The sequence below is a fragment of the Mesoplodon densirostris genome, chromosome 2 (assembly GCF_025265405.1).
Source record: "Mesoplodon densirostris isolate mMesDen1 chromosome 2, mMesDen1 primary haplotype, whole genome shotgun sequence".
NCBI classification, from domain to species: domain Eukaryota; kingdom Metazoa; phylum Chordata; class Mammalia; order Artiodactyla; family Ziphiidae; genus Mesoplodon; species Mesoplodon densirostris.
In genome coordinates this window covers 164,518,154-164,537,280 of record NC_082662.1, presented here as the reverse complement: position 1 = coordinate 164,537,280, position 19,127 = coordinate 164,518,154, and the positions used below count along the sequence as shown (strand labels likewise).

Genomic DNA, 19,127 nt, shown 5'->3' with positions numbered 1-19,127 from the left:
TAGAGCCCATAACTCTTAAACTCTAAACCATTATATTATCCTTCTGTATATGTATATGCATTGGTTAGTGTAGACTGAAAGAAAGACAGAACAACAAAGAGGACAGAGAATTGGAAATAGAAGTTCAGAGGCAGAGCAGAGTTAGATACGTAAGAAGACTGAGAAAACTAGTGATCTACTATCTAAACCAGTGACACAGACAGAGAGAAATAGATATAGATCAGTACTTTTATTTCCTAATTTTTACACTTACCTGGAAAAGCAAAAAAAGATGTATATTATGTTTGTAGCTAACTCAACACTTTGCTTCCAGTCTTCTCTGAGGACTCTTGCTAATGCACCAAGGGCAGTTTCTAAAGAAAAAGGGGATGTACAAAAATGATCACTCATCTTGCCTCTGACATAAAGGGTAATTGGTTTTAAATGTCTACTATCAATAAATAACAAAGCTAAGATAGAACTGGGACAAAAAGTAGGATGCTTCTCTCCAACACAGAAAGCTATTTTTAAAACTGAAATAATAAAACTCACAACATGCAGCTTTAAGTCTAACTGTAAATAGAAAAATAAAATATGATTTAAATAAAGTAACATAGTAAGTATACTATGGGTGAAAATAAAATAATAAAAAAAATTTATTTCTTAATTTTCGTTTCCACTTGCTACTGCAGTGCCAGTTTTTTTTAACATCTGATTTAATGTGTTCATGAATAAGTGAAAAATTAGATTAAGTCTAAAAAAATAATGAGCAGTTTAAAGCAGGCTAACACTGATTTCACTAAAGCAAATTAATAATAATCAAATAAAACTTATACACAGAAAAATAAGTCTAATATTTTAATGTCATGTTAAATTGATGCCAACGGACATAAATAGATCAAAAAATTTTTCACGAAACTAGCTTTAGGGTAGATTGATAAACATCCCTGTTACACCTTTTTCCTGAAAAAGGTAATGAATTGATTAATGAGAATTACTATACATTAAGTAAACATAAAGTAATGAGACTAGTTTCAAATTAGTACTGTTACATGGCTGACTAAATCTTAAAATCATTAAAAATTAAAATATCTGTGTATTATATAGTGATCATAATTCAACTTTCTATAATAGGCATTGAGGATCTATTGTACTTTGTGGACTGCATTGTAAGTATTTATTATGGTAATGAAAGTATTTAGTTTATTTGAGCTTTCTGGCCATTCAGATTATGAAACAACAAGAATTCACTATATTACTAATCGACTTAGTGAGGAATTTTTTATACAAACTGAAAAACACACTATAATAGCATTTCACAGTATTATTCATATTCATAATACAGAGCACTGGTATAATATAGGTTTTGAACAAAATTATTCTGAAGTCAAATAAATAGGCAATATGCAAAAGCTCTAGAAAAGTCCTACTTAATAAAGAATCTGGTTTAGCTTTGCTTAATCCAGTATTTCCAAAGGCATTCATCCTTATAATCCAGAGGATACAACATTTCTTAGAATATACTTTGGAAAATGATGTACTTTAGTGTCACAAATTTAGCATTTTTCTTCTTTACTAAAGAACAGAAAAATGTCTCAATAAAAATACAGCTATAGGAATTATACACAGGTTATGAAGAAATAAACCAAAAGAAAATTACAAAGTTTACAACAGATCAAAATATAACCCAAAATTAATTTATAATTTGAGTGCAATCATAATTAAAATTCTGTTAAGATTTTCTCAGAGAATATAATAGGGTGATCTCAAAACAATATGTAAGAAAACGTACAAAGACCAGCAACACCACTTTAAAGAAAACAACAAATTGGAACATTTCTCCTACATACTCTAAAACTCTAGTCAAAGTACAAAACAAAACATAACAACAACAGTATGATATTGGTATAGAAATTATCAAACAGATCAATGGAAAAGAAAAGAGAGCATCAAAACATATCTATGAATATATCAGAACAGTATCTGGCACAGAATAAGCTTTCAAGAAGTATCTATTGAATAAAAAATTGGCCAGAATATAGTAGAAAAGCCATTTCAAATCTCTGGGAAAAGGAGGAGTATTCAATAACTAAGCTGGGGAGAGACCTTCAAGATGGCAGAAGAGTAAGACACGGAGATCACCTTCCTCCCCACAGATACATCAGAAATACAGCTACACGTGGAACAACTCCTACAGAACACCTACTGAACGCTGGCAGAAGACCTCAGACCTCAGACCTCCCAAAAGGCAAGAAACTCCCCATGTATCTGGGTACGGCAAAAGAAAAAAGAAAAAACAGAGACAAAAGAATAGGGACGGGACCTGCACCAGTAGGAGGGAGCTGTGAAGGAGGAAAGGTTTCCACACACTAGAAGCCCCTTCACTGGTGGAGACGGGGGGTGGTGGGGGGGAAGCTTCAGACCCATGGAGGAGAGCACAGCAACAGAGGTGCAGAGGGCAAAGCGGAGAGATTCCCGCACAGAGGATCGGTGCCAACCAGCACTCACCAGCACGAGAGGCTTGTCTGCTCACCCGCTGGGGCAGGCAGGGGCTGGGAGCTGAGGCTCGGGCTTCGGTCGGATTCCAGGGAGAGGACTGGGGTTGGCTGCATGAACACAGCCTGAAGGGGGCTAGTGCGCCACCGCTAGCCGGGAGGGAGCCCAGGAAAAAGTCTGGACCTGCCTAAGTGGCAAGAGACCATTGTTTCGGGGTGCGCGAGGAGAAGGGGTACAGAGCACCGCCTAAACTGTCTCCAGAGACAACGCGAGCCATGGCTATCAGCGCAGACACGAGACGGGCATAAAACGCTAAGGCTGCTGCTACAGCCACCAAGAAGCCTGTGTGCAAGCACAGGTCACTCTCCACACCTCCCCTCCAGGGAGCCTGTGCAGCCCTCCACTGCCAGGGTCCCATGATCCAGGGACAACTTCCCCGGGAGAACACACGGCACGCCTCAGGCTGGTGCAAGGACAGGCCGGCAACTGCCGCCCACAGGCTCAACCCGTATTCTGTACCCGCCCCCCGCCCCGGGCCTGAGGGAGCCAGAGGCCCCTAATCAGTTGCTACTTTAACCCGGTCCTGTCTGAGCAAAGAACAGACGCCCTCAGGAGACCTACACGCAAATCCAAAGCTGAACCCCAGGAGCTGTGTGAACAAAGAGAATGGGAAATCTCTCCCAGCAACCTCAGGAGCAGCATATTAAAACTCCACAATCAACTTGATGTACCCTGCATCTGTGGAATACCTGAAGACACAACGAATCATCCCAAAATTGCGGTGGTGGACTTTGGGAGCAACAATATATATATATATTTTTCCTCTTTCTCTTTTTGTGAGTGTGTACATGTATGCTGCTTTGTATGATTTTGTCTGTAGAGCTTTGGTTTTACCATTTGTCCTAGGGTTCTGTCTGTCTTTTTTTTTTTTTTTTTTTTTTTTTAGTATAGTTTTTAGTGCTTGTTACAATTGGTGGCTTTGTTTTCTGGTTTGGCTGCTCTCTTCTTTCTTTCTTTCCTTTTTATTACTTTTTAATTATTTTTTATTTTTAATAATTATTTTTTATTTTAATAACCTTATTTTATTTTTTTCTTTCTTACTTTCTTTTTTGTCCCTTTTCTTCTGAGCCATGTGGCTGACAGGGGCTCAGTGCACCAACCAGGTGTCAGGCCTGTGACACTGACGTGGGAGAGCTGAGCTCAGGACACTGGACCACCAGAGAACTCCCGGCTCCACGTAATATCAAATGGCAAAAGCTCTCCCAGAGATCTCTACCTCAACGCTAAGACCCAGCTCCACTCAATGACCAGTGAGCTACAGTGCTGGACACCCTATGCCAAACAACTAGCAAGACAGGAACACAACCCCACCCATTAGCAGTGAGGCTGCCTAAAATCATAATAAGGTCACAGACACCCCAAAACACACCAGCAGACACAGTCCTGCCCACCAGAAAGACAAGATCCAGCCTCATCCACCAGAACACAGGCACTAGTCCCCTCCACCAGGAAGCCTACACAACCCACTAAACCAACCTTAGCTACTGGGGGCAGCTAAAAACAACGGGAACTACAAACCTGCAGCCTGCGAAAAGGAGACACCAAACACAGTAACTTAAGCAAAATGAGAAGACAGAGAACCACACAGCACATGAAGGAGCAGGGTAAAAACCCACCAGGCCAAACAAATGAAGATGAAATAGGCAGTCTACCTGAAAAAGAATTCACAGTAATGATAGTAAAGATGATCCAAAATCTTGGAAATAGAATGGAGAAATTACAAGAAACGTTTAACAAGGACCTAGAAGAACTAAAGAGCAAACAAACAATGATGAACAACACAATAAATGAAATTAAAAATTCTCTAGAAGGAATCAGTACCAGAAAAACAGAGGTAGAAGAACGGATAAGTGACCTGGAAGATAAGAGAATGGAAATAACTATTGCAGAGGAGAATAAAGAAAAAGAATGAAAATAATTGAGGACAGTCTCAGAGACCTCTGGGACAACATTAAATGCACCAACATTTGAATTATAGGGGTCCCAGAAGAAGAAGAGAAGAAGAAAGGTTTTGAGAAAATATTTGAATAAATTAGAGTTGAAAACTTCCCTAATATGGGAAAGGAAATAGTTATTCAAGTCCAGGAAGCACAGAGAGTCCCATACAGGATAAATCCAAGGAGAAACAGGCCAAGACACATATTAATCAAACTACCAAAAATGAAACACAAAGAAAAAATATTAAAAGCAGCAAGGGAAAAACAACAAATAACATACAAGGGAATCCCCATAAGGTTAACAGCTGATCTTTCAGCAGAAACTCTGCAAGTCAGAAGGGAGTGGCAGGACATATTTAAAGTGATGAAAGGGAAAAACCTACACCCAAGATTACTCTACCCAGCAAGGATCTCATTCAGATTCAACGGAGAAATTAAAAACTTTACAGACAAGCAAAGGCTAAGAGAATTCAGCACCACCAAACCAGCTTTACCCCAAATGCTAAAGAAACTTCTCTAGGCAGAAAAAACAAGAGAAGGAAAAGGCCTACAAAAACAAACCCAAAACAATTAAGAAAATGCTGATAGGAACATACATATTGATAACTACCTTAAATGTAAATGGATTAAATGCTCCAGAAAAAAGAGACAGACTGGGGGCTTCACTGGTGGCGCCTGTTGAGAGTCCGCCTGCCGATGCAGGGGACACGGGTTCATGCCCTGGTTCGGGAAGATCCCACATGCCGCGGAGCGGCTGGTCCCGTAGGCTATGGTTGCTGGGCCTGTGCGTCCGGAGCCTGTGCTCTGCAACGGGAGGGGCCATGGCAGTGAGAGGCCCACATACCACAAAAAAAAAAAAAAAAAAAAGACATAGACTGGCTGAATGGATACAAAAACAAGACCTGTATATATGCTGTCTACAAGAGACCCACATCAAACCAAAGGACACATACAGACTGAAAGTGAGGGGATGGAAAAAGATATTCTATGCAAATGGAAATCAAAAGAAAGCTGGAGCAACAATTCTCATATCAGACAAAATAGACTTTAAAACAAAGACTATTACAAGAGACAAAGAAGGACACTACATAATGATCAAGGGATCAATCCAAGAAGAAGATATAACAATTGTAAATATTTAAGCACCCAACATAGGAGCACCTCAATACATAAGGCAAATACTAACAGCCATAAAAGGGGAAATCGACAGTAACACAATCATAGTAGGGGACTTTAACACCCCACTTTCACCAATGGACAGATCATCCAAAATGAAAATCAATAGGAAACACAAGCTTTAAATGATACATTAAACAAGATGGACTTAATTGATATTTATAGGACATTCCATCCAAAAACAACAGAATACACTTTCTTCTCAAGTGTGCACACAGAACATTCTCCAGGATAGATCATATCTTGGGTCACAAATGAAGCCTTGGTAAACTTAAGAAAACTGAAATCATATCAAGTATCTTTTCCAACTACAATGCTATAAGAGTAGATATCAATTACAGGGAAAAATCTGTAAAAAATACAAACACATGGAGGCTAAACAATACACTACTTAATGACCAAGAGATCACTGAAAAATTAAAGAGGAAATCAAAATTACCTAGAAACAAATGACAATGAAAACACGATGGCCCAGAACCTAAGTGAGGCAGCAAAAGCAGTTCTAAGAGGGAAGTTTACAGCAAGACAATCCCACCTCAGGAAACAAGAAACATCTCAAATAAACAACCTACCCTTACACCTAAAGCAATTAGAGAAAGAAGAAGAACAAGAAAAAAAACCCCAAAGTTAGCAGAAGGAAAGAAATCATAAAGATCAGATCAGAACTAAAGGAAAAAAAAAATGAAGGAAACAATAGCAAACATCAATAAAAATAAAAGCTGTTTCTTTGAGAAGATAAACAAAATTGATAAACCAATAGCCAGACTCATCAAGAAAAACAGGGAGAAGACTCAAATCAATAGAATTAGAAATGAAAAAATGAAAAAGGAGAAGTTACAACCGACACTGCAGAAATACAAAGGATCATGAGAGATTACTTCAAGCAGCTATATGCCAATAAAATGGACAACCTGGAAGAAATGGACAAATCCTTAGAAATGCACAACCTTCCAAGACTGAACCAGGAAGAAATAGAAAATATAAACAGAACAATCATAAGAAATGAAATTGAGACTGTGATTAAAAATCTTCCAACAAACAAAAGCCCAGGACCAGAGGGCTTCACAGGTGAATTCTATCAAACATTTAGAGAAGAGCTAACACGTATCCTTCTCAAACTCTTCCAAAATATAGCAGACTCCTTCTACAAGGAGTCTGGAGTCTTCCAAACTCCTTCTACAAGGCCATCATCACCCAGATACCAAAACCACACAAAGATGTCACAAAGAAAGAAAACTACAGGCCAGTATCACTGATGAACATAGATGCAAAAATCCTCAACAAAATACTAGCAAACAGAATCCAACAGCACATTAAAAGGATCATACACCATGATCAACTGGGGTTTATAAAAGGAAAGCAAGGATTCTTCAGTATACATAAATCAATCAATATGATACACCATATTAACAAACTGAAGGATAAAAACCATATGATCATCTCAATAGATGCAGAAAATCTTTCGACAAAATTCAACACCCATTTATGATAAAAAACCCTAGAGAAAGTAGGCATAGAGGGAACTTACCTCAGCATAGTAAAGCCCATATGTGACAAACCCACAGCCAACATCGTTCTCAATGGTGAAAAACTGAAACCATTTGCTCTAAGATCAGGAACAAGACAAGGTTGGCCACTCTCACCACTGTTATTCAACATAGTTTTAGAAGTTTTAGCCAGAGGAATCAGAGAAGAAAAAGAAAGAAAAGGAATCCAAATCGGAAAAGGAGAAGTAAAGCTGTCGCTGTTTGCAGATGACATGATACTATACATAGAGAATCCTAAAGATGCTATCAGACAACTACTAGAGCTAATCAATGAATCTGGTAAAGTAGCATGATACAAAAATAGTATACAGAAATGTCTTGCATTCCTATACTCTAAGAATAAAAAATCTGAAAGAGAAATGAAGGAAACACTCCCATTTACCGCTGCAACAAAAAGAATAAAATACCTAGGAATAAACCTAGCTAAGGAGACAAAAGACCTGTATGCAGAAAACTGTAAGACACTAATGAAAGAAATTAAAGATGATACAAACAGATGGAGAGATATACCGTGTTCTTGGATTGGAAGAATCAACATTGTGAAAATGACTAAACTACCCAAAGCAATCTACATATTCAATGTAATCCCTATCAAACTATCAATGGCATTTTTCACAGAACTAGAACAAAAAATTTCACAATTTGTATGGAAACACAAAAGACCCCGAATAGCCAAAGCAATCTTGAGAAAGAAAAACGGAGCTGGAGGAATCAGGTTCCTGGACTTCAGACTATACTACGAAGCTACAGTAATCAAGAGAGTATGGTACTGTCACAAAAACAGAAATATAGATCAATGGAACAGGATAGAAAGCCCAGAAATAAACCCACGCACATATGGTCACCTTATCTTTGATAAAGGAGGCAAGAATATACAATGAAGAAAAGACAGCCTCTTTGATAAGTGATGCTGGGAAAACTGGACAGCTACATGTAAAAGAATGAAATTAGAACACTCCCTAACACCATACACAAAAATAAACTCAAAATGGATTAAAGACCTAAGTGCAAGGCCAGACACCATAAAAGTCGTAAAGGAAAACATAGTCAGAACACTCTATAACATAAATCACAGCAAGATCCTTTTTGACCCATCTCCTAGAGAAATGGAAATAAAAAGAAAAATAAACAAATGGGACCTAATGAAACTTAAAAGCTTTTGCACAGCAAAGGAAATCATAAACAAGATGAAAAGACAACCCTCAGAATGGGAGAAAATATTTGCAAATGAAGCAACTGACAAAGGATTAATCTCCAAAGTTTACAAGCAGCTCATGCAGCTCAATATCAAAAACAACAAACAACCCAATCCAAAAATGGGCAGAAGACCTAAACAGACATTTCTCCAAAGAAGATATACAGATTGCCAACAAACACATGAAAGAATGCTCAACATCACTAATCATTAGAGAAATGCAAATCAAAACTACAATGAGGTATCACCTCACACCAGTCAGAATGGCCATCATCAAAATATCTACAAACAATGAATTCTGGAGAGGGTGTGGAAAAAAGGGAACCCTCTTGCACTTTTGGTCGTAATGTAAATTGATATAGCCACTATGGAGAACAGTATGGAGGTTCCTTAAAAAACTAGAAATAGAACTATCATACAACCCAGCAATCCCACTACTGGGCATATACCCTGAGAAAACCATAGTTCAAAAGGTGTCATGTACCACAATGTTCATTTCAGCTCTATTTACAATAGCCAGGACATGGAAGCAACTTAAGTGTCCATTGACAGATGAATGGATAAAGAAGATGTGACACATATATACAATGGAATATTACTAGGCTGTAAGAAGAAACAAAATTGAGTTATTTGTAGTGAGGTGGATGGACCTAGAGTCTGTCATACAGAGTGAAGTAAATCAGAAAGAGAAAAACAAATACTGTATGCTAACATATATGGAATCTAAGAAAAAAGAAAAAAGAAAAAAAGTGCCTCTGAAGAACCTATGGGCAGGACAGGAATAAAGATGCAGATGTAGAGAATGGACTTGAGGACATGGGGAGGGGGAAGGGTAAGGTGGGACAAAATGAGAGAGTGGCATGGACATATATACACTACCAGTTGTAAAATAGATAGCTAGTGGGAAGCAGCCACATAGCACAGGGAGATCAGCTTAGTGTTTTGTGACCACCTAGAGAGGTGGCATAGGGAGAGTGGGAGGGAGATGCAAGAGGGAGGAGGTATGGGGATGTACGTATATGTATAGCTGATCACTTTGTTATAAAGCAGAAACTAACACAGCATTGTAAAGCAATTATACTCCAATAAAGATGTTAACAAAAAAATAACTAAGTTGGAATAACTGGCTATACAATGTGGAAAAAAATAAAATTACATCTCTACCTTTCACTTTCAACAAAAATGAATTCCAGGGCCAAGAGCTTTAGGAACAGCAGAGTAAGGACCTGCAAAAATCCACTCTTCCATAAGCAAATATAATACTGGTAAATGTTTTCAAAATCAACTCTTTTAGAACTCTGGAAATTAGTTTTGTAAAAACTCAAGAAGTGTTTATTTAAGAAATATGGCTGACTTGGTAAGAACAGTGAGCTCTGTGGCGTTTCAACGTGCCCTAATCCATCCCTTCTGTGCAACTTTGTGGAAACTTTGAAAACCAACAGCATCACAACCATGATATCTGTGAAAAACAGTAGCCCAGCAACAACTGGAGGAAGTAGAACAGTGTGGTGCCCCCCCAAATTCCCAGTCCAGTGAACTGTCAATATCTTATCCATCAGGATACTTGCTGAAAAGCTCCATTCCCATGGTTTGGCTTTATTTGACCTGACTCAGAGATTGCTCTTACAAACAGCTTTAGACCCAGGGCATTTGTTGAAAACTACCAGCAGCAACATTGCAGCTATGTGCAGCAGCCTAGCCAACTTGAGGTAACAAGAGGCTGACCAAAACACTTTAAAAGGAAAAACTGGGAAATGAGATATTCACTGGGTCTTTGAAAGACTCCAACACATTCCTGGGACTCCAGAAGGCCCGGCACAAATGTAGGAATGTGCACATGCCAGGGAAAGACCTAAAAGAGCCTAATCTCTCATCTCTGGCCAAACTTGAGGCAATGTTCAAGCAGGAATTGAAGGCTAAGGCTTGTAAACTACTTCCTTGAGCACTAAAGACATCCTCCCACCCACATGTACATACCCACAGCCCCTCAGAAAAGGCTGGGAAACTCTGTGCCAGGCATTTAAAGAAATCTCTATCTACTCATTAGTTACCACTAAACTAACTGAGCAGAGGCTTCAGTGACTGCAGAGACAAAGAATACAGACTTTACAGTAATTAATTAATCCAGGAAACTCATTATACAAATAAACAGCAAATATAACAAGTCCGGAAAGGAGTGGAAATCTGATTTCCAGAGTTGCCCCAATATTATTTCAACAACAACAAAAGATACAACACATGCAAAGAAACAGGACAGTATATCCCTTACTCAGAAAACACAGCATTCAGTAGAAACTGTCCATGAGGAAGCTCACATTTTGAACTTACGAGACAAAGATTTTAAATTATGTGAAGTTATTGTAAATATATTTAAAGAACTAAAGGAAATCATGTCTAAAGAATTAAAGGAAAATATGAGAAGGTATGAGAATTATGTCTCACCAAACAAAGAATATCAATGAGATACAAATTATACAAAATGAACCAAATAGAAATTCTGAAGTTCCAAGTATGATTTCTGAAATGAAAAATTCATTAGATGGTCCTAACAGCAGATGTGAATTAGAAAAAAAAAATCAACAAATGTAAAGGCAGGTTAATTAAGATTATCCAGTCTGAGGAACAGAAAGAAAGAAATAGATCTTCAAAGACCTATATGACATCAACAAGCTTACTAACACAGGGGTCCCAAGGGGAAAGGATAGAGAGGAAGGAGCTAAATAAATATTTAACAAAATAATAGTCCAAACTTCCTAAACTTGATTAAAAACATTAATCTATATATCCAAGAAGCTCCACAAATTCCAAGCAAGATAAACTCAAAGATATGACCACCTAAACACATCATAAGTCAAACTAGCAAAAGCCAAAGGTAAAGCAAATATTGAAAATAGCAAGAGAAAATCAATTCAACATGTACACATGGTCCTCAATAAGGTTAACAGTTGGTTTCACATCAGAAACCATGCAGACATGAAGCCAGTGGGATGACATATTCAAATTGTAAAAGAAAAAGACTGTCAACCAGTAATTCTATATCCAGCAAAACTACCCTTTAAACAGAAGAAAAGTTATTCCTAGGTAAACAAAAACTTAGAGAATTTGTTGCTAGTAGAACTTTTCTATGAGAGATACTAAAGGGATTCCACCAGGCTGAAATGCAAGGACACTAGAGAGTAACTTAAATCCAAACAGAGAAAAAAAGAGCACCGGTAAAGGTAACTCTCTCTATATATAAATATAAAAGACATTATAAACATATTTTTGATTGTATTATTTTCTTCTATCTGATTTTAAAATGCATACATCAATAATTATATTACGTGCTGATAGGCTGATAATGTATGCAGATGTAATATGTATGAAATAATAGTACAAAGGTATGGGGTGGGAATAGAGGTACATTGAAGGAAAGTTTTTGTATATTATTAAAATTATGGGGCTTCCCTGGTGGCGCAGTGGTTGAGAGTCCGCCTGCCGATGCAGTGGACACGGGTTCGTGTCCCGGTCCGGGAAGATCCCACATGCCGCGGAGCGGCTAGGCCCGTGAGCCATGGCCGCTGAGCCTGCACGTCCGGAGCCTGTGCTCCGCAACGGGAGAGGCCACAGCAGTGAGAGGCCCGTATACCGCAAAAAAAAAAAAAATTATGTTGGCATTAACTTAAACTAGATTTTTAAAATTTAAGATGGTATCTGTAATCCTAGGGTAACCACTTAGAAAATAATTCAGGGAAACACAGTAAAGGAACAACAAAAGAATTAAAATGGTATACTAGACAATATTTCATACAAAAGAAGGCAGTAATGGAGAAACAGAAGAACAAAAAAAGATAAAAGACATATAGAAAACACAAAGTGTTAAATGACAATCCGTTATGAGTAATTATGTTAATGGTAAATAGAATAAACATGCCAATCAAAAGGCAGATTGTTTGAATGTATTAAAAAAATATGATCCAACTGTATGCATTCTACAACAGAAACACTTCAGATTCAAAGACACAAATAGGGTGAAAGTAAAAGGATGGAAAAAGATATGTCACGCAAAAAAAAAAAAAAAAAAAAAAAAGACATTAGACTGAAAAAAACTATTTCTAAGTACATAAAAGAAAAAGGATGTATAGTTGACCCTTGAGCAACATGGGTCTGAACTGTACAGGCCCATTTATACTTGAACATGGGTTTAAACTTCTGTGTGCATAAGTGGACACAGGCAGTTCAAACCCATGTTGTTTAAGGGTCAACTGTACATGATCTGTGGTTGGTTGCATCCGCAGATGTAAGGATATGGAGGACTAACTATGGGACTTGAGCATCTTCAGATTTTGGTATCCTTGGCAGGCCTCAGAACCAATCCCCCATGGATATCAAGGGATGACTATATATATAATACATATATATATATATATATAAAAGAAAAAGGATGTATACTCATATGTAAATATACATATATTCACATGTATATATAAATTCAAACTTCACAGGGTAGGTATTCCAGAAGTGTAGTGACATGGGGAAAAGATCAAATTCATTAGAAATCAGGCAAATGCAACTTAAAACAAAGAGATATTGTTTATTACCAACAATGCAGTGGCAAAAATGTTTAAGTTTTATAGCCTTCATATTCTATTGGTCTGGAGAGACAGCGGCACAACCACTTTGGAGGACAATTCAGAAATATCCCTAAGACATTATGACCTGCATTTCTTTTGTTTTGTTTTGTTTTTGCAGTACGCGGGCCTCTCACTGTTGTGGCCTCTCCCATTGCGGAGCACAGGCTCCGGACGCGCAGGCTCAGCGGCCATGGCTCACAAGCCCAGCCGCTCCGCGGCATGTGGGATCTTCCCAGACCGGGGCACGAACCCATGTCCCCTGCATCGGCAGGCGGACTCTCAACCACTGTGCCACCAGAGAAGCCCTATGACCTGCATTTCTGTATGACCTTTGTTTCTGTGTACACACACTTAAAAAACCCTTGCCTGTGTATATAAGATATGAACAAAGATGTTCACTAAAGTTCCCTACTGAAAACTTTGGAAACAACCAAATGACCATCAAAAGGGGAATGGCTAAAGAATATGCATAACTTCATAAAATACAATTAGCAAAAGTAGTTCAAAACTAATTACACTGTATGTATCTATATGCATATAATCTTGAAACATTACTACGTGGAGAAAAAATTACCAAGTAAGAAGTGTGATATAATTAACATAAAAATTCATATAAGGTAATACTCTATTTTTTAGGAAAAAAACCTATATATATATATATATATATGTATAAATCTATGGAAAAGATCTGGAAGAATGCACTCCAAACTCCTACCAGATTATAGACTAATGGTCAAAGGGGGTTTTATCTGTAATACTCTAATTCTTTAAAAAGAATATATTAATATATGAGTTGTATAATTTAGAAAATACTTAAAATGTACAAATTTCCTAACTGGAATATTGGTAATATCCTATGACTCTTTGGACAGATCTCTGGATATATTTTCCACACTACAAAGTATTGATATGCACTGTGCAGCCTCCACAAAAGGAGTTTGACAATAGATAAAAAAGTATTCCTTCATATGTGATGGAAATCATATCATAACAATATCTTCCATATTTTATTTTTGGCAGAAGTGTAATCAGAAAATTATAATAATTCTATAGTGGTATTCTACAGTGGTATTACTGAGAAAAAAGGTTTTAAGAGCATTATATCTCTGTTTTCTTTTATTACCCAGCACTTCTAATGAAAAGAAAGCAAATACTTGGCATCAAAATCAATCTAAATGAAATTTAAAAGATTACTATTTTGGGCTGTGCTATTAAAAGAAAACTAATATTGGAACTGTAATTTTTTTTTTTTTTTTGCGGTATGCGGGCCTCTCACTGTTGTGGCCTCTCCCGTTGCGGAGTACAGGCTCTGGACACGCAGGCTCAGCGGCCATGGCTCACGGGCCTAGCCACTCAACGGCATGTGGGATCTTCCCAGATCGGGGCACGAACCCATGTCCCCTGCAGCGGCAGGCGGACTCTCAACCACTGAGACACCAGGGAAGCCCTGGAACTGTAATTTAATAAAAGCATATACATACATGTGCAAATGTCAAAAGTCTGATATTGTATCCTAATTGAAAGAATAAAAAGTCTTCCAGAATAGAAGAAAAAATAAAAAGTCTTCCAGAATAGAAGAAAGAAAAGATTCAGTACCATTAATGCTTTACTTTTCTGGTTTAAATTATTAGTGAATCCTCCAGAGAATATTTAAATGTTATGCCCACATGTTAAGAAATTTGAGTAAGAAGGAAAGTAATAAAGAGTTGGAAAATAAGTGCATTCCTAAGCTTGATATAAATAATTTTGGCTTACCCCTCTACGATAATAAATTTAAAAATCATATTTCACAATAATAATTCTACTTTAAATATTTATAGATAAGTCTATAAATTCAAGTCTATAAATTCTACCATTCAATAGTAGTTCTTCCAAGTTATCAGGATTTCGAGCAAGCTGTAGGATCAAAGCAGAACCCCGAACCTTGTCAGGAATATCTTCATATAATAACTCAATGTACTCATCCATGTCATTAATGTTAGCAACTTCATCAATCTGAAACAAAGGAAGAGGAAGGAAGTACTCTAAAAGAATAATGCTCAACAGAGCCAATGTCAAAGGAATGGTATTTTGTGATCAATAAACTGCCCTTGATAGTAAGAGACAAGTTTTCAAAGGACTTAACAGTTGCCGTCTTTTTGTAGAGGGGGAAATTAGACCTTTGGGTGATAGGACTCCTGAGTGAAAGTAGTCATAAACCATATGATAAAATGGGATGTACATAAACTCTAAAACTGGCCTATTTATACTGATAAAGTATCTTAAATGTTATGCAAAATAGTACATACCATAATAAATTAAACATACTTTAAAACATAGTACAATAAGAATATTTAAACATTTCACAACTTATTTATCAAAATAAATTATGTCTAAAAGATACATCCAATAATTTTTGCCTTTATTAAATACTGATTTTCTACCTTTTTCAGGTACTTTAAGTTCAACCATTTTTTAAAATTCCACATTTGTTTAATGTGATTGTATGAATTATTGATGGTAAAAAGCAATACCTTAGAATCAATTCTCTATTAGATAAAAATACAGTCTTACCTCCATTCCTTCAAAAGTAGGTGGATCTTTAGGCTTGCTTGATTTTTCTTTTTTTTCTGTAAAAAGATTTTTTTCTTATGAGAAGAACAATGTTTTTAGGTTTCTGGGTAATTTTTATTTCCAGCAGCTGAGTTTAATTCTAGCTAAGTTGGGTATCTTCAAATGGGTAATTTATGAAATAACCTTTTTTCCAATGTATAAAAAATGCTCACCTATAATGCATTTGTTCTAATAAGGATATCACGGAGAGTATAATAAAATCTACAAATAATCTCCAAATTATGTTAGGTAGCAATTTAAACTCCCTCTTTGGCTAACATTTTAGGTATGTAAATAGCCAGACTCGCCAACAAGAAGCAAAATACTCCATTTTAAGTTTTCTTTCTTTTCCTAATTCACATTTAAGAATAGGAAAATCAATAAGGCAAAGAAAAAACTAATGAGTTGAGTAATATAAAAACTAAAATAAAAATTAACAAAGGAAAAGGAAAAGAAATAACTTGGATAAAGTTAAAAAGCTAAAATACAGTTGCTGATTTTTTAAACAAAATTAGGATCATAAATTAAAAGGCAAATGTTTAATATTTGTGTTAATTTAATCCTCACTTGTTCCCAAATGAATTAAAGAGGTATTCAAAGGTGCTGAACACAACTTTGAGTCATTTTTTATGTTGAATTATTTGATTCATAGCAGAACTTTATTTTGTAAAAAAAAAATTATCAAAAATGCTTCACTGCTCTGATCTGGGTCAAAAACCTAAGCAATGAATGTACATTAAAATAAGTTCAAGTAGTATCAAATTTTTGATTCTATAATTAGCAAATGTTTTACATATAATAGGAATTAGCCCTGATTGTTTTCAGAGGAAGGTAGTCGTTATGGACAAAGTTATGTTTTCTTAACAGCTAGATTTTTCCTCAAACAGATAATTTATTATGACAGTGATTTTAATTAAGCAAAGAAAAAAATAGTACTTACGGTAAAGAATCACATAATCAAATAACTATTATTGTTTTATTTCAACCACTTTTAGGGCTAGGTTTTTGGCTTTGAAATAGTGAATATCAAGTAAAAAAGAAAGAAAATGGAATAGTTTTTAAAAATAAGTGTACATATACTATAGTATAGCATTTCATATATGCCTCCAAAATATCTATATAGAGAAACATATTGATTTAATTTATCTACTTATGATAACATGAAAATTTCCTCATATTCCTCTAATTTCTGGGGAAGGAGGTGAGAAGACTGATTTACTCTGAAAACTCAGCGAAAGGGTTTTCATTCGTTTAAAGATATTTTATTACAAATGCCCTCGGAATTATATTAATTTAGCATTAGGAAAGATCAATTTTAACTATATTGTACAACCTACAATAAGTACACACACATCTTAAAAGAGCATAGAATTTATTTTTCTCACTTACTTGTTGAAGCTATCTCTCATCATTTAGTAACACTGTTAACAGGAATATTGTATCAAAAAATAGTTAATAAAATTTTTGATAATATTTTCCTTATAGCACTTATTATTATTAATAGGTATACACTGAGTGCCAAACAAATTCAAAATGGAAACAAATTCAAAATGCTCATTTTTGCTTTTAAATAAATTCACAGCTATTCAATTCATTCAACACATATATATTGATCATATAAAGTGTGTTAGATACTATATACAGCGCCAATTAATAAAAGTATATATTAGTCACAAGGCATTTTATTTGCTGTGGATGGAGAGAGAAGACTGGTTAATCTGAAAAAACGTCCAAATGAATTTTCTCTTTCATTTTTCTATTTAATACAATCAAAACTTAAGTATAAGTTATTTCAAGGGTACCATATTTTAGAACTCACCAATGATAAAAGAAAGATATATGTAAACTTAATAAATACTACGAAATGGAATGACTAACCATTGAATAATCTGAGATGACTTTCCATTCAAATGTCTGTACTCTTGTTTTGTTTTGGGTTTGGATTATTCGAAAAATGTCTTCTATAAATAATCAACTGCTTAGTTCTACTATTTTAATGGCTTGGTTCTTTTATGAGGTAATTAAAGACAGAAGAATGGTAACAACAAAGACGTTTAGGAATGAAAAGGTAATGTTTTCCTAACAAAGATTCACAAAACTTATGCATATGACATATATTTTAACATTTAAATAAGTAATCCATTCAAATTATCAATTAAATGTCAATAAAAAATTTAAAAAATATAAATCTAGTTGCTGGGGTAGAGAAAAAAGGTTTTCTGCTCCCAATATTCTCCTTTTATTATTCTAGAATCAATGTGATATTTGCTTTTTTACTCTTTATTTCAGCACATGTGTACACACACAGTATGAAATAGATCATTTTGGAAGCATCATTTTGGAAGCCTGGCATGTAGGAAACTAGTATGTTTCTTTATTATTTCATTCACTTACTTAGAGAACTGGTAAAAGAAAACTCACCATTCAAATATCAAAAGTACAAACCATAGTCAAACAACTCTGGTTTTGCATTAAGAAGTTAGGAATTCTTCTGCTTACCTTTTCCTGACACTGAATCACGGCGGTTCTGGAGATAGTACAACAGCTGTTCTACCTCATTTAGCTTTGAGGGATGAATGAGTTTACATTCTTCAACCACCTTTCGTGCCAGGGAAGTTATATCTGTGTTGGCATTGAGACTCTTAAGACGAATGCTGCAGGCATATCAGAATTTTCCAACTCAGGTATTATTAAAGTAAGTGATAACTTAAACAATACTTCTTTTAAATAATTTACAAAACATTTAAATGTACCTAACATAGTCTCTTTTAGTAAAATATAATAAAGTATTAGATATAATTAGGCTTAGAAAAAAATGCAAAGCAATGATTTTCCTTGAGCTGGACAAATGAGATAACAGAAGGAATGGTAAAATCTACATCTGACTCTTCTAGGCAGGATAGCATATCCAGAGAGCTTGTTTTTAAAGTCTTTCTGATATCACATAAAGTTTTTAGTTATTATTAGATGTGAAAATCCATACTGCCAAAAATAAATCATTTTCTTGACCATATTCACAGTCATTTTCTTTTCAGTTAGGGGCAAGACACAATATTAATATATTCGGATTCGGTTGTTCTGATGGAAATTATATAGAAGACAGAAGAAAAAAAAGTAGGATGCATTTTAAGATCTATACGAGTAATGCTGAGGAACAAATAAATATAGTTATACCTGTTAGTACATTAAAAAAAAAAACAGGTTCACCCTCCTTTTTAATTTAATCCAGGAGAGATTCACTGGAAGGTCAATAAGAAAAGGTTGTTCAAAATCTGGAAACAACTACCAATTTACATGGATTCATGGCACCAAAGAAAGCTATAAGGACATAAAATTAGGTTCAGGGTGAAGACTCAAACTGGTGGCAAAAGATTCTTGCAAAGCAGATGCATTCATGCAAAGCTAGATTCAAAAAGAGAAACATAAGAAAGTAGCCACTATGTTGAAATACTTCTTAGTGAAGATGGCCAATTTTTGGAGACACTCAAGATATTAGAGGCAACAGGGACAGAGACCTCAGAAAAATGTCCTG

The 19,127-nt window shown here is 35.7% G+C and overlaps 1 protein-coding gene across 2 annotated transcripts in view; it reads right to left on the bottom strand.

The window, feature by feature from the left end:
• Nucleotides 1–19,127, bottom strand: part of KIFAP3 (kinesin associated protein 3) — a 166,096-nt gene that overhangs the window by 119,808 nt on the left and 27,161 nt on the right. For both annotated transcript variants that reach the window (XM_060091281.1, XM_060091280.1), the window contains exons 3-6: nt 18,095–18,249; nt 15,557–15,612; nt 14,857–14,998; nt 254–353 (exon numbers count right to left, since the gene is read on the bottom strand). In XM_060091281.1, the coding sequence (XP_059947264.1) occupies nt 254–353; nt 14,857–14,998; nt 15,557–15,612; nt 18,095–18,249 (453 nt within the window). The remainder of the gene's footprint in view (nt 1–253; nt 354–14,856; nt 14,999–15,556; nt 15,613–18,094; nt 18,250–19,127) is intronic.